The sequence below is a fragment of the Silene latifolia genome, chromosome 1, assembly GCF_048544455.1.
Source record: "Silene latifolia isolate original U9 population chromosome 1, ASM4854445v1, whole genome shotgun sequence".
Taxonomy (NCBI): Eukaryota; Viridiplantae; Streptophyta; class Magnoliopsida; order Caryophyllales; family Caryophyllaceae; genus Silene; species Silene latifolia.
The window spans coordinates 12207836-12229837 of NC_133526.1; the positions used below are offsets into that span (position 1 = coordinate 12207836).

The 22002-nt window shown below is 38.3% G+C and overlaps 3 protein-coding genes across 3 annotated transcripts; 2 read left to right on the forward strand and 1 right to left on the reverse strand.

Moving 5' to 3' along the window:
• The first annotated feature begins 757 nt into the window (after positions 1–757).
• LOC141639513 (uncharacterized) lies at positions 758–2361 on the forward strand. Its single transcript, XM_074448643.1, has 6 exons — positions 758–783; positions 911–1034; positions 1132–1261; positions 1355–1515; positions 1618–1734; positions 1837–2361. Exons 1-6 carry the CDS (start codon positions 758–760, stop codon positions 2248–2250), a joined length of 972 nt encoding a protein of 323 aa, XP_074304744.1. The 3' UTR covers positions 2251–2361.
• A 1167-nt stretch (positions 2362–3528) lies between these two features.
• Positions 3529–4779, forward strand: LOC141639598 (uncharacterized). Its single transcript, XM_074448699.1, has 2 exons — positions 3529–3784; positions 3896–4779. Exons 1-2 carry the CDS (start codon positions 3529–3531, stop codon positions 4777–4779), a joined length of 1140 nt encoding a protein of 379 aa, XP_074304800.1.
• Positions 4780–9921: 5142 nt separating this feature from the next.
• LOC141598935 (alpha-galactosidase 1-like) lies at positions 9922–15380 on the reverse strand. Its single transcript, XM_074418774.1, has 14 exons — positions 15134–15380; positions 12919–12977; positions 12779–12835; positions 12622–12656; positions 12411–12514; positions 12167–12242; positions 11827–11951; positions 11650–11733; positions 11482–11546; positions 11300–11382; positions 11079–11169; positions 10802–10851; positions 10359–10499; positions 9922–10243 (listed from the first exon to the last, which is right to left on the reverse strand). The coding sequence occupies exons 1-14, from the start codon at positions 15283–15285 to the stop codon at positions 10151–10153; spliced, it is 1215 nt and encodes a 404-aa protein (XP_074274875.1). The 5' UTR covers positions 15286–15380; the 3' UTR covers positions 9922–10150.
• Positions 15381–22002: the final 6622 nt, after the last annotated feature.

The window sequence follows — 22002 nt, forward strand, 5'->3', positions numbered from 1 at the left end:
CAAACTCGTGGAAGTGAATCATACTCGAACCTACTCTCAATATGACCCATTTATACTTGCACAACAAGCTCATCAAGTTTATTTTGCATCTCTTCCGAGCACAAGTAATGATAGACAACAAAAGCAATGGTGGGCCTATTTAAAACAAAGGCACGATCGAAGTTGATACATCTTTTTTCCAAGAAGAGGTTGTATCGTAAATTTTTGTCCCAGTTGATCATGATGAAATTATTTATACAAATGAGATAGAAGCGGAGGAGGAGTTAGAAGAGGAAGAAGAAGAGAATGATAAGGAGAGGGATGGGATAGAAGAGGGGGAAGAAGAAGAAGAGGAGGAGGAGGAAGAGGAAGAAGAAGAAGAAGAAGAAGAAGAAGAAGAAGAAGAAGAAGAAGAAGAAGAAGAAGAAGAAGAAGAAGAAGAAGAAGAAGATGAGGATGATGATGATGATGAGTAAGAGAAGGTATTGAAAGTATACATATCAAAATTTGAAAACAATTATTAGCGTTTTATTTTTTCTTTTATACCTGTTTATTAGGTTTTATTTTTTTGTATCTTATAATAATTATCCTGTAATATTTGCTAACACTTTTTATTCAATTGTAGTACACATGGCTCGTGGAGGAGGTAGGCAGCGCGAAGGCTATAGTGAGGGAGGTAGTAGCTCCCGAGAGCAGGAGGAGGACGTTGACCCTTCTACTACGGAGGTGAGTGAGGAGGAGGAGGAGGAGGTTGGTGTACCCGACATACGACGACGGGATGATCCTTGATCCGAATGGTCTATGGTAATTTTTTATTCATTCTATTTTGTAATTTTTTTATTTAGTAATAAATGACTTTTTTTAGACATATGTTAATTATACATTATTTTTTATTCCTATATAATTATGTTTTTAACATGTTTGATTTCAGGTTTAGAAGTCAAACAGTTGTTCGTGGTGTGACTAATAGCACCCAAGAGAACATGACACACGGCGTTACTTGTTGGAGTAACGCTAGTGATGAAGATAAGGAGATGTGGTTCAACAACTTCCGGGTATCTATTTATAAAATATATATTATTAAATATAATTTATTTATTCTTTTTACCTTATTATTAATTTGTTTCTCATCTATGTGTTTACTTTTTGTAGCGTGTGTTCTATTGGCCAACCGACCTTGAGCGCCTAGTTTGGCAAAGGTATAATGACATTGGCAAGAAGAGGCTAAGGGACAACATGTATAAGGTGTCTAAGAGGAAGAAGGCGCCATCTTTCATGAAAGGTATTTAGTTTCTTTTAATACCCGTAATTAGTTAAAATTCATTACATATTTTGAAAATATATTAATTAATAATTGTTATTTTATTGATTACAGGTTCGTCATATGAGGAATATACCAAGTACCGGAACAGTCCTGAGTTCAAGGAAGCATCGGCCCGGAACAAGATCAACAGGAAAGGAGGAGATAAGGACGCGGAAGTTAAGCCTACTCATTATGGAGGGTCTCAATCTTTTCATGATCGTGTGGTGTTAGATGTAAGTTATTTGTCTTAGCTTTTAATTTAATAGTCTTCTAATTTAATTAGTCTCATTAATTATCATGTTTGAGTAACAATTTCCTTGTTTTTTTTCCGGAAGACCAAGAAGAATAAGGGTAAGGTACCCACGATTGTTGATCTCTTTGTTGACACTCACGCAAAGAAGACAAGCAAGGGCAAGTTGATCTTCGCGAAGGAAAAAGATCAACAGTTATATGTAAGTGTCAAAAAATAAAAATTTCTTAGCTTTTTAAAGTATATGTTTTATCAATTTTTAGATAAGTAACCTCTAACCATTAATGTTTTATCAATTTTTTAGGAACAATTCCTTGTCCGTAGGAAGAACAACCCAGAAATTGATGACAATGAGCTATGGTTTGATCTTGTTGAGGGGTTCCAAAGAGGAGATGTGTATGGAGCCGGGTCGGCAAAGGAGATTTTCTACCCTCCTACAAGAAGAAGAGGGTCAATTTCCTCCCAACAACAACCTTATACCCCAAGTGTCGTGAGTGTGCTCCAAGCTCAATTAGCCGCCAGGGAGAGGCAGGATGCCGAGAGGGAGAGGCGGGATACCGAGAGAGATGCTGAAATTCGGAGGATGAAGGAGGAAATGGACCGGATGAACACCTTCTTCGCCAATTGCAACACCGGGTGGCGCCCGCAACCAAAGGATCCTAGAGATCCTAATCATGGAGGTGGTAGTGGAGCGGGAGCAAGTTTCCCTGTTATGTAGTTTTTTAGAAAACATGTTATTCCCGGATAATGTTAGATGACCAAAACTCGTAGAACTCGTAGTTGTGTGTATGGAACATGATTTTCTTTATCAAGTTTGGTTGTGTTGGCTTCTCATGTGTTCTCTGCTGGAAGTGTTGGTTTATTTGCAGGTTTTTACGTATTTGGCTAGGTCAAAAACGATTTTTATGCTAAAAAAAATGTAAATTTGGCGACGGATACTGGGCATTTGGCGACGGGAAACCGTCGCTAAGCTTCTGACCATGAATTAATTTTATGGTCATTGGCGACGGGGAACAGTGGTTTTGGCGACCAAAATCTGTCGCCAAAATGGCGACCAACATCTGTCGCCAAAATGGCGACCAAAATCCGTCGCCCATTTTGAAGATTTGGAGATGACGTGGATTTTAGGAAAGCGACTAATAGCAGTCGCCTTTTTAGCGACTAATGACAGTCGCCAATTTTGGCGACGAATTTCGGTCGCCCGATTTAAAAAAATTCAGTCGCCAAAATTGGCGACGAACGCCTGTCGCCAAAAGCGACCAAACCTAGCTACGAAGTGCGGGCGACGGGTCTTAGTCGCTTTATTCTTAATGGCGACTGTTCTCAGTCGCCTTATATGGTCGCCAATTACCTTATTTGTTGTAGTGATCTTGGAATACCAGCAGAGTTTCAGGAGTCGAAGAAAGGTATTTTTCAATCCTTAGTGGATAAGATTACGAAGCGGATCTCTTCATGGAACGGCATCTTTCTATCTCCAGCGGGGCGGTTAACTCTAATTTCTTCTGTCCTTTCCAATCTCTCCAATTACTTTCTATCGGTTTTCAAAATTCCAGTAAGTGTGGCAAAAAAGATTAATTCTCTTTTGACACAATTTTGGTGGACGGGATGTAAATTGGGAACGACTGTTCACTGGTGTAGTAAGAATTTCTTAAGTCTTCCAAAAGGAAAGGGAGGACTTGGGATTCGCAATATCGAATGCCTAAATCAAGCGCTTTTAGCAAAGCATGGGTGGCGGCTGGTTTCGGGAGAAAACTCCTTATTTAGTAGGATCTTTAGGCAGAAAGTGTTCGGGGATGATATGGTCGACCCGAATAGTTTTGTAAAAAAGGTAACCAACTCCTCGTGGGGAGTCCGTAGCATTATTCATGGTTTTCAGGCAATTAAGGATTACCTGGGTTGGAAGCCGGGTCGCGACTCAAGACTGAATATATGGGTAACACGATGGGTGGGGGGTGCATGCCCGGAACCAAGGGACCAGTGGTTGGGGGCTAGGGATATGCACTTGGCGAATCTGCAAGTGAGGGATCTTTTACTTCCTAATGGTGAGTGGAATGAGATCTTCATCAGGGCGTTGATCAGAGAGGAGTACGCGGCAAGGATTCTGGCAACCAGGGTTCGGGAGATGAATGTAACCGATGTGATCTTTTGGCCGTTTACAAAGGACGGGGTGTTCACGGTCAAGAGTGGCTATGGATTGATTTTTGATGAGTATATGAATAGGAAGGGTACAGTTAGAGATAAGACTAGGATCGGTGAGCGGGAAAGGACATTCTGTTGAAAACAACTATGGACGCTTCCGGTCCCAAACTCTTGGAAAATACTGGTCTGGAGGATTATTACGAACACACTCTCCGTTGGAAAAGAGTTTCATCGCAGACAACTGGCGGTTGATGTACTGTGTAGTTTGTGTGGAGAGAGTCACGGTTGTATGGAAACTCTTGAGCACCTGTTTAGGGATTGTGAGGTCTCCGCTAGGATCTGGGCGGGATCTTCGCTTGGTATTAGAGTGGGTGGTGCAGAGTCGATCGTTATGGCGGATTGGGTAATTGATTGGATTCGGTATCTTTGGAAGCAGGATGAAGGACAGGTACGTGTCATAAATTTCGTCGCAATTATATGGGGATTATGGACTGTCCGTAATAAGGTCAAGTTTGATGGAATGACAAAGAATCCTCATGTTATTGCTGATTTGCTGTTTGGTTCGATTAAGGATAAGGTAGGGATTTTAAAGGATCAACTTGAGGGAAAGGGTAGGCTAAAGGGGCTAGGAGGGGGTGTGGAAGAGATCATGGATCAACGAAGGATGGATATACGGACCGGGCATCCTGTCCAACTGATTGGATGTCCGGATCGGTGTAATGTCATCAGGGTAAAAGTTGACGCCGGATGGGAACGGAATTACGTAGCAGCGTTTGGATGGGTGGCTTATGATGGGCAGGGGCAAGAACGTATGCGACGTCAGGTGAAAACTAAAGCTGAATCAGCTTTGCAGGCTGAGGCTCTAGGTGTTAGGGATGTGCTGTTGTGGGCTAGTGCTGAGGGCTGGTTGCATATGGATATATCGTCAGATTGCTTACAACTTATTAATGAGCTGGCAGGAATCGATAAAGTCGATCATCTGATTGCAAGCACCTTGGAGGACATGCATAAAATCGCAAGCTCTTTTCATTGTTTATGTTTCAGTTTTATTCCTAGAAACCTTAATAGTATTGCGCATGGCTTGGCTAGACAAGCCATAAAAATGTAAAACTTTTCTTTACGGCTGCCAAAAAAAAAAAAAAAAAAAAAAAAAAACTTTAGATACAACTTGAGCTTTCTTGTTCATCATCGAGGGATAATGCCAATAGACGAACAGTGGAATTGACTAACATAATTTAGGATGTCATCATAGAAGCAGCAAGCCCGGCCCGCCAGCTCCCGCTTATCCTAGGGGTCGGTTCAGGGCCTGCTTAAGTGAGCCCAACCCGCCTTTGGGTCAGCCCGGCCCATGCACATGTCTATTTCAACCTATGTTTGTGGCCACTGACAATTTATTTCTTAAAAAAAATAATTGAAAATTGAAAACGAGTTTGATGTTCGTATTCGGGTCTGGTTGACTATATCCAGATCCATATCTCTTTCCAAAACAAAGAACTTGTATACGACCCTAGGATTCATATTCTGCCCATTAAGGTAGGGTAATGCATATCTGGGTAGAGTACATGATCTAATGATATCCCAAAATCTGACAAAATTGACCTGACTCGTTCCGAATAACCTCTCTCGTCACCCGAGTTCATGACCCGAGTTTGACGGAACCCCCGAATTGACCTCACTCGAATGTTTAGTGTTGCAAACTAATATGTGATTATTTTATAACATTTTACCGCTTATTTAATGCCTTATCACATGTCATTTCCGCTCTTTGGAGCAATTTTTGGTACTAATAGCTTCCCTTTAGTCCATTTGGCTTTAGATAATATTTTGTAGGTGAAACAAGGCGGAATTAATGCATATTGGAGCCATTTTGGATAGGTCAAGGACTTTGGTGCGGAATCCTAGCTTGGAAGTGGTCTCGTCTCACTTAAAGGCCATTTGGAAGTCCTCCCAAGACATCTTGACCCTTAAAGAGAAGTTATGAAGCAAGTAGAGTCGTCCCTATAGCCATCCATATGGAACAATGACCGGTATGAAAGAAGGGAAGCAAGAGATGATTGTTGGAAGTCGTCCCTAACCTCGTCCCACCGGGACAGACACCCGTACCGGCCGGGAGAGATTTCGTCCCTAAGGGACGATTCATTTCGCCCCTTTTCTCTTCCAGTTCACCTCCATTTGTTTTGCAAACACTATATATACCCCCATTTTGTAATTTTTGACACACAACCCTAGATCTAGTTCTCCCATATTACCAAGTTTCAAACTTTGTTAATCTTTCCCTAATTACTCTCCAATCTTTCAATAATTAGCATAATCTTAGTCTTAGAAATTGGGTTGTAATTGAATTGAAGATTTCTCCATTCTTGTTCAATCCAAGTTTCCTTCTTTTACAATTAAGTTAGTATAATTCTTTCCTTTATGCTCATTTGTTTACATTTACTTTCTCTTAAGTTTTATATCAATTGTTTGCACTTGAATCTCTCCTATTAGTTGTTAGATTTTAATTTTCTCTCTTTTGTTCATCTTCTTCATGTTTGTAGTTGATATTTCTCATAAAAGTTTGAATCTTTTGAGTTGTTGTGTCAAAGTTTGTCCCTTTTTGCATTGATCCTCTTCCATCCTAGCTTAATTTGTTTCTTCTCATAGTTTTGTTGGTCTATTGCTTGTTTAATTGTAGTATTCAATTTCATATCATGTCTATGGTTAAAGAATCCATCTTTGTCAATTATTTTGTCTTAATAACCATGATTAGCGAGTAGTCCTTTTACTAGGACTCGATTATCCCCGATATGAGTTTCCTACTTGGTTAAGACCCATTTAATTGGTCATTTTAGGTGGTGGTAAAGAAGAATTAAGGGGATCGATTTGTGTTATTGACTTGTTGGAATTTTCTTCTTGTTCTTGACCCTTGACCATTGGTGACAATCAATTAGGTGGAGGAGGGTGTGATTTTAACTTGTCTTTCGTTAACCTTGGTTGAGACCGAAGAGGAGAACCTTGGGAGAACACCCATAATTTTATGTTTGAAATCGACCATTGAGAGAGGGAGTGGGATGACCCGGATTTGAGACGCGAGCTTAATGAACCTAAGTCTAGTTTGAAACTCGGGATTAGGTACCCGACCTTCGGACCCGAGAGGGGGGGTTGGAATGGCCTACTAGTGTCCACAATCCATAATAATATGATATTGTCCGCTTTGGGCCAAGCCCTCACGGATTTACTCTTGGCCTCCTTCCCAAAAGGCCTCGTACTATTATATTTTGTAGACACTTATAAAGATGAGCTTTCATCTTTATTCTAAAGATGTGGGACAAGGGTTTTGCACTCTAACAATCCTCCCCTCAAACCAAGGACCATCATCTTGACTCAGACCTTGACCTCCATGGAGAACTCTCCCACTCCACAGCCCCAACTTTTAGACACCCGCATCACCAAGACTTGATAACCTCCCCGTAAACGACACACCGTGTGTCTCATGGGGCTTGTGCTACACTTGCGTACCAAACTCCTCTGCATCCAATATACCTTGGAATGAGTCCGTATCCAGTGCCTCAATGCGTCGCCCCGGAACCGCCATTGGACTTACCATGGACCGCTTTTATTAAGCCTCAGCCCACCTCGCCGGGTCGCTGACGATCTTCTCTTAGACGGCCTGCCGTCTCAACGCCGTGAGACCGTGTCGCTTCTCGTGAACATATTAGCTCTCCCTCGAGCTATAGGAGTTTCACGTCTTATAGTGTACGTCCACCTTCAAGTCTTGGTCCTGATGAATCTCCGTGTCTAGCCCAAGTAAAACCTTGGGCTCTGATACCATTTGTTGTGCGGAAGCGTGAATATCCCGTGTTGGGCCTCTGTTGCGCCGGTGTCCACAATCCATAATAATACGATATTGTCCGCTTTGGGCCAAGCCCTCACGGATTTACTCTTGGGCTCCTTTCCAAAAGGCCTCGTACTATTATATTTTGTAGATACTTATAAAGATGATCTTCCATCTTTATTCTACCGATGTGGGACATGGGTTTGCACCCTAACAATTCTAACTTCCAATGACCTTTTTCCCCACAGTTATGACAATAATCACTAGAACTTGGTCCCTTTGACTTAGGCCTATAAGACTTCTTCTTTTTCCCTCCAAACAACCGTTTCCTTTTCACCTTTAGCAACCAATCCCAAAGCCTCGATTATCTACCACAACATTAGTTGCCTTCCGCGTAACTCCCTAGTGTGAAGCGACGACTTCACCTCCTCTAGGGTCAAAGTCTCCTTACCCACCACAAGTGACTCTACAAAGTTCTCATATGATAACGGTAAAGAAACTAACAAAATAAGCGCAGCATCCTCATCTTCTATCTTAACATCTAAATTACGTAGATCTAGTAAAATAGAGCTAAGCTTATCTAGATGATCCCGAAGTGACATACCTTCTTGCATTCTGAGGCCAAACAAACGTTGTTTCAATAACAATTTATTGGAGAGTGTTTTAGTCATATAAAGACTCTCCAATTTTGCCCACAAGCCACCAGTTTCCTCACCCGCAACTTCGAATAACGTCGTGCGCGGACATAACAAGATTGTAGCATGAGCCCTTTCCTCCATTGTTACCAACTCAGAATCCTCAGTCACCGTGACTGACGACTCAGCACCTGCCACGACCCCTGCGGCAGTCTTTGTCACCTTTGTGGAGAAACCCGGCGTCAACGGTCTCCAGATACACTCGCTTTAAGCAAAGCTCTCATCTTTATCTCGCCATAGTCCAAAATTATTCCTTCCCGTAAATCAGCGATCTTTGTGGCTAATCACAGTGCCATCATCTCTCCCAGATCAAATAACCTAGCTCAGATGCCAATTGTTATGCGCGGAAGCGTGTTGAGACGATGCAATAACAATAGCAAAATAAAGAATACAAGAATTTACGTGGTTCACTATCAATATGATAGCTACGTCCACAAGGGCCAGAGAAATATTTCACTATGTAGGAGAGAATTACAGATTACAAAAGACGAGCCCTCAAACTTGCCTCACCAAGTTTTCTACCTTTCTCTCTTAATTAACCTAGAATATAGTCGGGTCTTTATATAGTATTATTCCACCGAAAACTATATACCTAAACTAATTAGGAAATTAAACCAAATAAACTATAAGACGGAAACCTCGCCTATAATGACCAAAACTAGTTCCATTAGGAAGATGGGGGGCCCCACTAATTTCCTAAAAAACATGTCATGCTTCACGTAAACACAATGACAAGAAATACCCGCTGAATACAGCCGTGTTTACGATCAGCAAATAAGTCTGCACAACTCAAACATTAATTGACTTAATTCCTTAGTTTATTTTTGCCCGTCCTTTAATCTCACTCTCACATACCCAAAACCGAATACGACTCGGACGAGTCATATTCTAACACTTAATGCAAACGAATTTCATAGGTTATCGCATATGAATTGAAGGGGTGGAATTCGAACCCGTGACCTTTTGGTCACACTGACTCTGATACCATGTCAAGAAACCATCTCAACCAAAAACTTAAACTGAGAGTTTTATATTCTAACGACGAGGAAAAGAACTCGTCCACAAGAGTTGTCGACTCTCTAGGTCGATTGAGATCCCGCTGACATTGGTTGGTCTCGGCCAGAGGTTAGCCAAGTCACGTTGACAACTGTTAGCATGGAAGTAAGTTATATAATCCATTGTTTATATATACCACACCAATATCAAGGCAAAAAAAAAAAAAAAAAAAAAGAAAAAAAAAAAAAAAAGGTGAACGACATTTTCACCATATACTATCGTATCAGTGTAGAACTACTCTCTCTACACAAGCAAGAGAAACCTACTTTGGGCACATCATGTGCCAAAGTAGAAACTCTATCTTCCTAAACGTACTCATTTAGGCATTGGAGATGGTATATTTGGACACCCTCGGGACCCATTCCTTTACATGTGTAGGTTGAGCGAGGTCGGCACGCACGAGGAGGGACTTAGCTAATCCACATAACTAATCATACGGCGTGTTTACTAAGAAGAATTGATTGTTTTTACGGAAACAATTTGATGCCGTCAGTAAGAAACTATACAAAAAGCCTCGCAATGAAAATCATACTTTGAAAAAATGCACTTTTCGTAAATGCACCGCTTTCAACCATGATTCGAGGTAGAACTCGAGAACGGGGGCACGCGTAACCACACTACCTCATTGACCTATTAACACATAACAGAATAGGGAGGTTGTTACAAGTTATTGTGAAGTTTAAAGATATTTTCATTAATTTATAAAGTAGGAAACCCATGTATATATAGATACAGTACATACATTATAATTTTATCAATACCCAAAACACCATATTTAGATTTTCTCTCTATATAATATTTCACAAATACTTGTCTACTTCAGTAAGCTTCTTCAATGGCTTCCTTCGTCATTCCAATGGATTATACCTCATTGCACACTGATGCTTATAAGTAACAAAAGAAAATAGAGATAATCAAGCAATTGGTTTTAATATGTACATCTTGGAGGTATGAGGCTCCAATGTTGCTGTCAAATTCCCAACAAACTTTTGATTTAAGGTCTTGTGCTGTTATAACAAAAACAAATGACGACGAAACCTCGTTAATTTTAGTCGGCTTATTTAACATAATAAGTATTCATAATTAAATTGAAGTCGGAGAGAAGCATTATGATTTATGTACCTCCCAAAGATCCCTGGCTTGAACAACGCTGCCTTGGGGAATGCCGACATCGTCCCAATGGGCTGTTACATGAAGGGTATGTGTACCTCTATTCACCAAAACAACGGCCACCCTATAATGTGTCAATGGCCCAGCCCACACCTGTTAACCACATTTATGTTAAAAATATCAATTTTTATTTTTAGAATAACAAATTAATCGTTTAAATTTTAAAACAAATATATCAATTTAAAAAATATAAATGTATACAATTTGTGTTAGAGGAAGTATTATTATATTAAGGATAGTGATAGGGCGCCACCAGATAACGTCCAAATTGAGTGTCACCCTCTCACATACATTCTTAATTGAAAGGGTCCCCAGTCACCCCATGTGAGAGGGTGACGCCCAAATTGAGTGTCATCCGGTGGCGCCCTTTCATTTTCCTTATATTAATTCATTACCTCTCGGACACCATCCTTCTTAACTTTTTTTGCTTGAACTCCCAGAGGATCTGTACATAATACGGAGTACCTCATTAAATCACCAAAAACTTTAATTTAATATTCAAATTCTCACCCGTAAGAATGGTCTCTAATGGTTAAAATTTGAAGGGAATTTTTCAAACCTCCTCAAAATCAATTCTGTAAAGTATTTACGAAGTATTATTTATGGTCTGAGTCAATGCCCTCATAGATTTCGAGTCTATCTTCAAGGAAATAGAAATGAATGTGACCTTACCTTGGTTAACTTGAATCACTTCTTTATTGCTAATGATTTCCATGTTTTCCTTTGTCAGATTTCTCACATCACACCCAATCAGAAGAGGGGCCTATATGTTTTTTCAGTTCTTATAAGGTCCTTGGCCATTATTCAACACAAATAAGAATAACATCTACATATTGTGTCTACTTTCTTGTTTTTAATTTTTTTGCTTTTTTTTTTTAAGAAAATTATATCACCTTGGAAATTGCCCATAGACTAAAATGAACAATGTATTCGTTTTTGGACATCCCTCCATTTCCCACTTCAAGCATGTCCGGATCTATTCAAATAGCAAATGTTAACATTAAGTAGAGACATCAAATCATTTTCCTATTCAAAATTCGAAAGAATTTATGAATTAGAATCTAAGTGAACATACCATTCCAGCCACCGGGTCTAGCATGCTCAGCGTAACCCTCATTCATGTCCGCTCTAGAGACCATACTATAATGTAACAAACACGACCGTTATAGTACTAAAAAGCTCAACATTCACACAGAAAACACATTTTTGTAACAAACAGGACCGTTAGATTTGCAACCATTACCTATCCCAATTGTCATCAATGTCTTTGGTCGTTCTCCAACTATTCCCTACTTGAAAACCCCAAAGAGCCGGATGCATTTCCCCCCTATCGAAAGAAATAGAAAAAAAACGAATCACCAGTGACACATTATTGACACATACTGTTAAGGTACCATTTTTTCGACTTATCTCGTATTACCATTCACACAATGAAAAGAAAATTGGTCGACGAGTATTCATCAGTGCTCTTGTCATCACAGGATACCTAACAGTTGGCTTTGATCCATCATTGTTGCAATTGTCGTACTTTAGGTAATCGATACCCTATAGAAAGTCGATAATTAGTCATCATATTAAAATTCCGACTTAAAAAGGGCCTATTCATGGTCTGTAGTGTGAACTACTCCCTCTGTTCCAGTGATATGTTTACACTTCCTTTTATTTTGTGAAAGGGAAATAAAGGAAGTGTAAATATATCACTGGAATGGAGGGAGTATATAATTTGTCAAGAGTAACGGTTAAATGAAAGTGATAGATACCCAAGAGGCGAATGTATGTGCATCCTTCTGTTCATACCCCAATGACCCTGGCATTTTGTTGCTACAAGTGTAGTACCTATCAAAGATGAAAACAATTCATTAATTCCGCATAAAAAACTACTTTATCCGATTCTTTGGAATTGCCCACGTTTTAAGATTTATGAGGAGTATTTTAATTAAATGGGGCCAATTCTTAAGAATCGGTGGGAGTACATAATAAATTTGTGATTTGCTACAAATGTACCCTGCATCAGAGTAAATTCCAATCTGAAGCCCCTTGCTATGAACATAATCGGCAAGAGCTTTAATACCAGACGGAAAAGTTGATCGTTTGGCCATTAAATGACCCTGAAACATATCAACATAACATTTAGTTGGCAAATGATTAAACTGTCTACATATTTGGTATTGGGAAGTGGGAACTATCAGCCAGTTCATAGATTATATACGCGTACCGTGCTATTACGCTTTAATTCAGCCCAACAATCATCTGAGATGGCAAAGAACACACCGGTAAAGGATTAGGATACATCCGAGCAAATTGTCAGACTACAAACTAAACTTCAAAAGTTAAGGATCATAAAACGGATGATAAGGAAATACAGGACGTACCTATGTTAACGTACTTATAACCAAGCTTAGAGAGACCAGTAGAGACCAGTGCATCAGCTGTTAACGTGGATTCTAATCCCATCAGCACTTATTTTACTTGAATTACATTATTAAGAATAGATATGGGTCGGAAATCTTACCGGTTTCTCTGACAATCTTTTCTGTTACATTACACTTGAAGTGATTCCAACTATTCCATCTGATTCAATCAATAACTAAATAGATATAATTGATGTTGTTAAGTATCAAAGTCACCTTAATTCTACCTTGATTCTAAGATTGTTGATAGAAAACATTACAACAATTATCCTGAATTTTAGTTTCTTAATTAATTCTTATACACTGAGTTTATACTGGTATGTACATTAACTGGTGTTTTGATTAATATATGGTCTTATAAAAATAAAACCCTCATGTCAATCAAACATTCAAACCCAAAGCTCCTTCCCATTAGTAAACCGAAACGCTAGACATTCAGCACTATAAATTACATATATGATCTCATAAACAACGTATAAAAAGCGAAATTATGTTTCTAAGTTCAGATAATGCATTATAAAGCTCAAGTTCTATACAATCAGTTGTATTATGGTTGTATAGTCTTGTTATTGTAAATTAATTGCCTTTTAAATCAAGGAAAGAGGGTTTCAGTTTCATGCACTTCGTATCAGACATCACTCAGTTAGATTATATCACCATTTTTATATAAAACCGTCTTAAGTCTTATCTTAACTCAAGTTAACTCTCACACTTAAAATAAAATAAAAGTGGAAATAAAAGAAAATATGATGTTAAATATAGAAATGTTGTTTAATTAAAAATCTTATCCATAATACTTGAAATCAAAGAGTCATGACTTCTAATCAGTGGCGTAGCTACCTTATAAGCAATGGGGTCTTGAGACCCTACAGGATTTTGTAAATTTACCGTATCGTATCCCAGTATATATACGATTGTACTGATTTTTTACTACGTAAGACCCCTCTATTTTATGAGTTGTTATCAATCAATCAATATTATATATTAAATCCAGAAACCAAGGGACTTCAATGTAATTAAAGAAAGTTATACAAATTAATTATACTATGGCCTTCTTCTTTTGGATCAAACTTATCTGATCTCGAATCGAATCAACTTATAGGATCTCAATCAATCAACTTAACTTATAGGATCTGAATCAACTTATTGGATCAACTTAATCAACTTATAGGATCTCGAATCGAATCAACTTATAGGATCTCGAATCGAACTTAAATTAAGTGAGGTATATGATCTGAATCAACTTATAGGATTTGAATCGAATCAACTTATAGGATCCGAATCGAATCGAACTTATAGAATATGAACCGAACTTATAGGATCTCGAATCAATCAATTAAACTTATAGGATCTCAAGTGAACTTATATTAAGTGACTTTAAGTCTAAAAAACAGGCCTATATAATTTTAAATCACTAAAGACCGTGTGATGGATCCAATTAAGGGATCTCAATGCAAATATTATATAGTTTGAGTTAAAATTAAATTATATAGAAACTTGGTAATTTTCCTAAACATTTGTAAGAGACTAAAAGATGGTCAATTTTCTTAAAATAAAATAATTAATTAAGATGGTTAATTTTCTTAAAATAAAATAATTAATTAAAATGGTCAATTTCAAGGAGACTAAAAGAAAGAAAATGCTTGGTAATTTTCCTAAATATTTATAGAAAATCAGAAGATGGTCAATTTCCTTAAAATAAAATAATTAATTAGTATAAATATGCACACTTTGTGGTATTAATTATTAATCATTATAAAATTATATATTAAATTTAAAATCTATTCAATTTTATTAAATTTTATAGTTTGTTAGATGTATAAAGATGTTAATATTTAACATTTACGGCGGGAATAGTGAAAGCAACAATGATTACCGGCAAGTGGTGAAATATTAATATTATTATTTCATTAATAAGAATAAAATATTAATAGCGGGAGTAGCTCAAAATTTATTTCATCGTAATTTTAGGATATGTCATAGAAAAATATATTAATGATAAATTTATGTGTTACGCAACTTTAAATAATTTTATTTAATGAAAAAAATAATAATGGTAAGTATAGGTAGCCCGGGCGAAGCCGGGCACCAATACTAGTTAAATTTACGTTAAGACCCCACTAATCAAATTTTCTGGCTACGCCACTTCTCCTAATACGAAAAAACAAAACAAAATAAAGAATGTATCTTCAATTTCTTATTCATGAATTCTTATTTAAAACGGCGGTATCCGCCTTATATAAGAAAACAATGACAGCCAAAAAAAAGAGCCAAAACGGAAATGATTTGAAAGAGAGTAGAGAGTTAGTTAGTTACCCCATGGGAGGAGTTTGGGCAAGGCCATTAGAAAGCAAAAATCTTCTGTATGAATCATGAGCAGCAGTAGCATTGCTGGTGTTGATGCCATAATCAATCACTAATAACAAAAACAAACACAATAAGAATGCATATTTATAATTATTTCCCATGTTTAATTTGATATATATGCTACTAGTATAGTAGTATTCAATTTTTAAGTGACTTTTGTTATTGCTATAACATTTGGGTTCCTCACACAATCCCCCGTACTCTGTATTTATAGTCGCTATTCATCTATGCCCCGCTCTTTACGAATATCATTTTGTGGCTATCCTTACCAGCTACGTCTCTTATCATTTCAATTGGTCTCCCTTTTGACGGGTTACCATTTGTGGCGGATATTTTGTGAGATAAAATGGTAACAAAATGGGTTAGTGCAGAAAGGAGACCACATGAATAGTGTTGCAGAGAGAGAAAAAGTGGGTACTTTGTGAAGTAAAATGGTATCCGTCACTCAAGAGTGACGGATATGTGCCGTCACAAACAAGAATTTGTGTTACTCCCTCTATTTTTTTATATATGACTTTCTCACATTTCGAGACACTCCCTTCTCTCTTCAATATCTCTTAAAATATAAGACTAAATATTATGATATGTATACTCATATAAAAGAGTTTTTCGTAAGGAATTTAATGGTACCATTTTTATATTTTTTGAACAAATATATTTTTGTAAATATTAAAGTCAAAGACTTACCTCGTAAATGCAAAACGTCATATATAAAAAAGTGGAGGGAGTATCATTTTTGTAGTCATCTTAAGTTTCCGGATTAGGATAACGTTATATTTTCTCATCCTTAAACTCAATAAGTTTAGTCATACAAATCTGTAACAGGTTAAATATCACCACATAGATAGATAGATAAGATAAAAATCAAATTGCCTATTAAGTAATAAATGACTTGTCTTTATTTACCTATATAATAATATTTAATCGATATACTCGTCACAAATAAGAATTTATACGTTAACCTATTTACTACGTCGTTAGAAAATTAGAATTTTTTAAAAACAAAACCAAACCATACGTAAAACCAAACCATACGTAATTACTAGAAGTAATAACCAAAAGAAATCAAAGTCTTAAGTCAAATAGTCAAACACTAAGAGACTAGAGCACTAAGAAAACGTCCAATTAGTATATGCATGAAATTGACGCCACTCAGTACCTATACGCGCGCCTCACGGATTCTACCGCTAGTCTTGCTTGTGACGGGCTAATCCTGTCACAAGCTTGTGACCTCTCACAAAAAGGGAGAGGGGGACAAGGTGGGGCACCCATCATATGCTTCCCCACTCATCTCTCATGGGCATTTTATGAGAGAAAACGGTATCCGTGATCCGTCACAAGTTTGTGACGGATACCGCCGTCACAAATGAGAATTTGTGCGGATTCTAATACCGGTGTGGTCTTACTTTGGTCCTTCGAGGCTTTTTTATTCTTCTTTGCCTTAACTTAGTCCGTTTTTTTACGCAAATTCAAGTCATAAATTCACAATAACCTTGATTTTAATTTTAGTTCAATTTCGTTCTGGTTTATTTTGATATCGATTACGCCCTAAACGGCTTGTAGTTTTTTGGTTCGAATGCGGATTGAGTCGGATATTTGACAATAGTTTCAGGTTATAATAATTAATGAGAGGATTCAATAAGTTTTTATCTCGAGTCAATTAGTTTAACTTATACCTGGTTCATATGCATTCAGGTTCGAATATCTTTCGGATATGTAGAATTTAGTTCAATTTCGATTTAATTTAGCTTGAAACGGTTATAGGTAGTAGTGTAGTACACTTTAGATTATGCATATTATTGGTTATTAGTTCAAATATCAATTCAGATATTATATCACTCTATTTTTAATGTTCATAGTTTATTGTATTAGATCTACTCGACAATGTCTATTAGTAAACATATCTATTATAAATTAGTGGGTGCATAGAGAAACGTGATATAGTCGTATTGTTAATTTTTCTATCATATTTTTGACAATAGGATCGATCATTCTCAACGATTACATATGGAAGCTCAACACAGCTTTAGATACAACTTGAGCTTTCTTGTTCATCATCGAGGGATAATGCCAATAGACGAACAGTGGAATTGACTAACATAATTTAGGATGTCATCATAGAAGCAGCAAGCCCGGCCCGCCAGCTCCGGCTTATCCTAGGGGTCGGTTCAGGGCCTGCTTAAGTGAGCCCAACCCGCCTTTGGGTCAGCCCGGCCCATGCACATGTCTATTTCAACCTATGTTTGTGGCCACTGACAATTTATTTCTTAAAAAAAATAATTGAAAATTGAAAACGAGTTTGATGTTCGTATTCGGGTCTGGTTGACTATATCCAGATCCATATCTCTTTCCAAAACAAAGAACTTGTATACGACCCTAGGATTCATATTCGCCCATTAAGGTAGGGTAATGCATATCCGAGTAAAGTACATGATGTAATGATATCCCAAAATCGACAAAATTGACCTCGACTGTTCCGAATAACCTCTCTCGCCACCCGAGTTCATGACCCGAGTTTGACTGGAACCCCGAATTGACCTCACTCGAATGTTTAGTGTTGCAAAACCGATATGTGATTATTTTATAACATTTTACCGCTTATTTAATGCCTTATCACATGTCATTTCCGCTCTTTGGAGCAATTTTTGGTACTAATAGCTTCCCTTTAGTCCATTTGGCTTTAGATAATGTTTTGTAGGTGAAACAATGCGGAATTAATGCATATTGGAGCCATTTTGGATGGATCAAGGACTTTGATGCGGAATCCTAGCTTGGAAGCGGTCTCGTCTCACTTAAAGGCCATTTGGAAGTCCTCCCAAGACATCTTGACCATTAAAGAGAAGTTATGAAGCAAGTAGAGTCGTCCCTATAGCCATCCATATGGGACTGACCGGTATGGAAGAAGGGAAGCAAGAGATGATTGTTGGAAGTAGTCCCTAACCTTGTCCCACCGGACAGACACCCGCATCGGGGAGAGATTTCGTCCCTAAGGGACGATTCATTTCGCCCCTTTTCTCTTCCAGTTCACCTCCATTTGTTTTGCAAACACTATATATACCCCCATTTTGTAATTTTTGACACACAACCCTAGATCTAGTTCTCCCATATTACCAAGTTTCAAACTTTGTTAATCTTTCCCTAATTACTCTCCAATCTTTCAATAATTAGCATAATCTTAGTCTTAGAAATTGGGTTGTAATTGAATTGAAGATTTCTCCATTCTTGTTCAATCCAAGTTTCCTTCTTTTACAATTAAGTTAGTATAATTCTTTCCTTTATGCTCATTTGTTTACATTTACTTTCTCTTAAGTTTTATATCAATTGTTTGCACTTGAATCTCTCCTATTAGTTGTTAGATTTTAATTTTCTCTCTTTTGTTCATCTTCTTCATGTTTGTAGTTGATATTTCTCATAAAAGTTTGAATCTTTTGAGTTGTTGTGTCAAAGTTTGTCCCTTTTTGCATTGATCCTGTTCCATCCTAGCTTAATTTGTTTCTTCTCATAGTTTTGTTGGTCTATTGCTTGTTTAATTGTAGTATTCAATTTCATATCATGTCTATGGTTAAAGAATCCATCTTTGTCAATTATTTTGTCTTAATAACCATGATTAGCGAGTAGTCCTTTTACTAGGACTCGATTATCCCCGACATGAGTTTCCTACTTGGTTAAGACCCATTTAATTGGTCATTTTAGGTGGTGGTAAAGAATAATTAAGGGGATCGATTTGTGTTATTGACTTGTTGGAATTTTCTTCTTGTTCTTGACCCTTGACCATTGGTGACAATCAATTAGGTGGAGGAGGGTGTGATTTTAACTTGTCTTTCGTTAACCTTGGTTGAGACCGAAGAGGAAAACCTTGGGAGAACACCCATAATTTTATGTTTGAAATCGACCATTGAGAGAGGGAGTGGGATGACCCGGATTTGAGACGCGAGCTTAATGAACCTAAGTCTAGTTTGAAACTCGGGATTAGGTACCCGACCTTCAAACCCGAGAGGGGGGGTTGGAATGGCCTACTAGTGTCCACAATCCATAATAATACGATATTGTCCGCTTTGGGCCAAGCCCTCACGGATTTACTCTTGGGCTCCTTCCCAAAAGGCCTCGTACTATTATATTTTGTAGACACTTATAAAGATGAGCTTTCATCTTTATTCTAAAGATGTGGGACAAGGGTTTGCACCCTAACAATCCTCCCCTCAAACCAAGGACCATCATCTTGACTCGGACCTTGACCTCCATGGAGAACTCTCTCACTCTACTGCCCCCAACTTTTAGACACCCGCATCACTAAGACTTTATAACCTCCCCGTAAACGACACACCGTGTGTCTCATGGGGCTTGTGCTACACTTGCGTACCAAACTCCTCTGCATCCAATATACCCTGGAATGGGTCCGTATCCAAAGGCCTCGGTCGTCGCCCGGAACCGCCATTGGACCTACCATGGACCGCTTTTATTAAGCCTCGGCCTACCTCGCTCATGCTCTCCCGACGATCTTCTCTTAGACGGCCTGCCGTCTCAACGCCGTGAGACCGTGTCGCTTCTCGTGAACATATTAGCTCTCCCTCGAGCTATAGGAGTTTCACGTCTTATAGTGTACGTCCACCTTCAAGTCTTGGTCCTGATGAATCTCCGTGTCTAGCCCAAGTAAAACCTTGGGCTCTGATACCACTTGTTGTGCGGAAGCGTGAATATCCCGTGTTGGGCCTCTGCTGCGCCGGTGTCCACAATCCATAATAATACGATATTGTCCGCTTTGGGCCAAGCCCTCACGGATTTACTCTTGGGCTCCTTTCCAAAAGGTCTCGTACTATTATATTTTGTAGATACTTATAAAGATGATCTTCCATCTTTATTCTACCGATGTGGGACATGAGTTTGCACCCTAACAATTCTAACTTCCAATGACCTTTTTTCCCACAGTTATGACAATAATCACTAGAACTTGGTCCCTTTGACTTAGGCCTATAAGACTTCTTCTTTTTCCCTCCAGTCTGAACCGTTTCCTTTTCAGCTTTAGCAACCAATCCCAAAGCCTAATTATCTACCACAACATTAGTTGCCTTCTGGCGTAACTCCCTAGTGTGAAGCGACGACTTCACCTCCTCTAGGGTCAAAGTCTCCTTATCCACCACAAGTGACTCTACAAAGTTCTCATATGATAACGGTAAAGAAACTAACAAAATAAGCGCAACATCCTCATCTTCTATCTTAACATCTAAATTACGTAGATCTAGTAAAATAGAGTTAAGCTTATCTAGATGATCCCGAAGTGACATACCTTCTTGCATTCTGAGGCCAAAAAAACGTTGTTTCAATAACAATTTATTGGAGAGTGTTTTAGTCATATAAAGACTCTCCAATTTTGCCCACAAGTCAGCTGCAGTTTCCTCACCTGCAACTTCTGTAATAACGTCGTCTGCCAGACATAACAAGATTGTAGCATGAGCCCTTTCCTCCATTGTTACCAACTCAGAATCCTCAGTCACCGTGACTGACGACTCAGCACCTGCCACCACCCCTGCGGCAGTCTTTGTCACCTTTGTGGAGAAACTCGGCGTCAACGGTCTCCAGATACACTGCTGCTTAAGCAAAGCTCTCATCTTTATCTGCCATAGTCCAAAATTATTCCTTCCCGTAAATCTGTCGATCTTTGTGGCTAACTGTTGTGCCATCATCTCTCCCAGATCAAATAACCTAGCTCAGATGCCAATTGTTATGCGCGGAAGCGTGTTGAGACGATGCAATAACAATAGCAAAATAAAGAATACAAGAATTTACGTGGTTCACTATCAATATGATATCTACGTCCACAAGGGCCAGAGAAATATTTCACTATGTAGGAAAGAATTACAGATTACAAAAGACGAGCCCTCAAACTTGCCTCACCAAGTTTTCTACCTTTCTCTCTTAATTAACCTAGAATATAGTCGGGTCTTTATATAGTATTATTCCACCGAAAACTATATACCTAAACTAATTAGGAAATTAAACCAAATAAACTATAAGACGGAAACCTCGCCTATAATGACCAAAACTAGTTCCATTAGGAAGATGGGGGGCCCCACTAATTTCCTAAAAAACATGTCATGCTTCACGTAAACACAATGACAAGAAATACCCGCTGAATACAGCCGTGTTTACGATCAGCAAATAAGTCTGCACAACTCAAACATTAATTGACTTAATTCCTTAGTTTATTTTTGCCCCGTCCTTTAATCTCACTCTCACATACCCAAAACCGAATACGACTCGGACGAGTCATATTCTAACACTTAATGCGATTTAATTTCATAGGTTATCGCGTATGAATTGAGGGGGTAAAGCTTAAACTGATACTAGTTTTATATTCTAACAACGAGGAAAAGAACTCGTCCACAAGAGTTGTCGACTCTCTAGGTCGATTGAGATCCCTCCGACCTTGGTTGGTCTTGGCCAGAGGTTAGCCAAGTCACGTTGACAACTGTTAGCATGGAAGTAAGTTATATAATCCATTGTTTATATATACCACACCAATATCAAGGCAAAAAAAAAAAAAAAAAAAAGGTGAACGACATTTTCACCTTATACTATCGTATTAGTGTAGAACTACTCTCTCTACACAAGCAAGAGAAACCTACTTTGGGCACATCATGTGCCAAAGTAGAAACTCTATCTTCCTAAACGTACTCATTTAGGTATTGGAGATGGTATATTTGGACACCCTCGGGACCCATTCCTTTACATGTGTAGGTTGAGCGAGGTCGGCACGCACGAGGAGGGACTTAGCTAATCCACATAACTAATCATACGGCGTGTTTACTAAGAAGAATTGA

Coding starts and splice junctions, on each gene's coding strand:
- LOC141639513 (XM_074448643.1), top strand. CDS start 758: ATGATCCTTGATCCGAATGGTCTATG. Junction 1,035..1,131: donor TGTGGTTCAACAACTTCCGG/GTATCTATTTAT, acceptor TACTTTTTGTAG/CGTGTGTTCTATTGGCCAAC. Junction 1,516..1,617: donor ATGATCGTGTGGTGTTAGAT/GTAAGTTATTTG, acceptor TTTTTCCGGAAG/ACCAAGAAGAATAAGGGTAA.
- LOC141639598 (XM_074448699.1), top strand. CDS start 3,529: ATGCACTTGGCGAATCTGCAAGTGAGGGATCTTTTACTTCCTAATGGT. Junction 3,785..3,895: donor TAGAGATAAGACTAGGATCG/GTGAGCGGGAAA, acceptor CCGTTGGAAAAG/AGTTTCATCGCAGACAACTG.
- LOC141598935 (XM_074418774.1), bottom strand. CDS start 15,285: ATGGGAAATAATTATAAATATGCATTCTTATTGTGTTTGTTTTTGTTA. Junction 11,170..11,299: donor GTCTATGGGCAATTTCCAAG/GTGATATAATTT, acceptor AAAAACATATAG/GCCCCTCTTCTGATTGGGTG. Junction 10,852..11,078: donor AGTGATTCAAGTTAACCAAG/GTAAGGTCACAT, acceptor TATTATGTACAG/ATCCTCTGGGAGTTCAAGCA.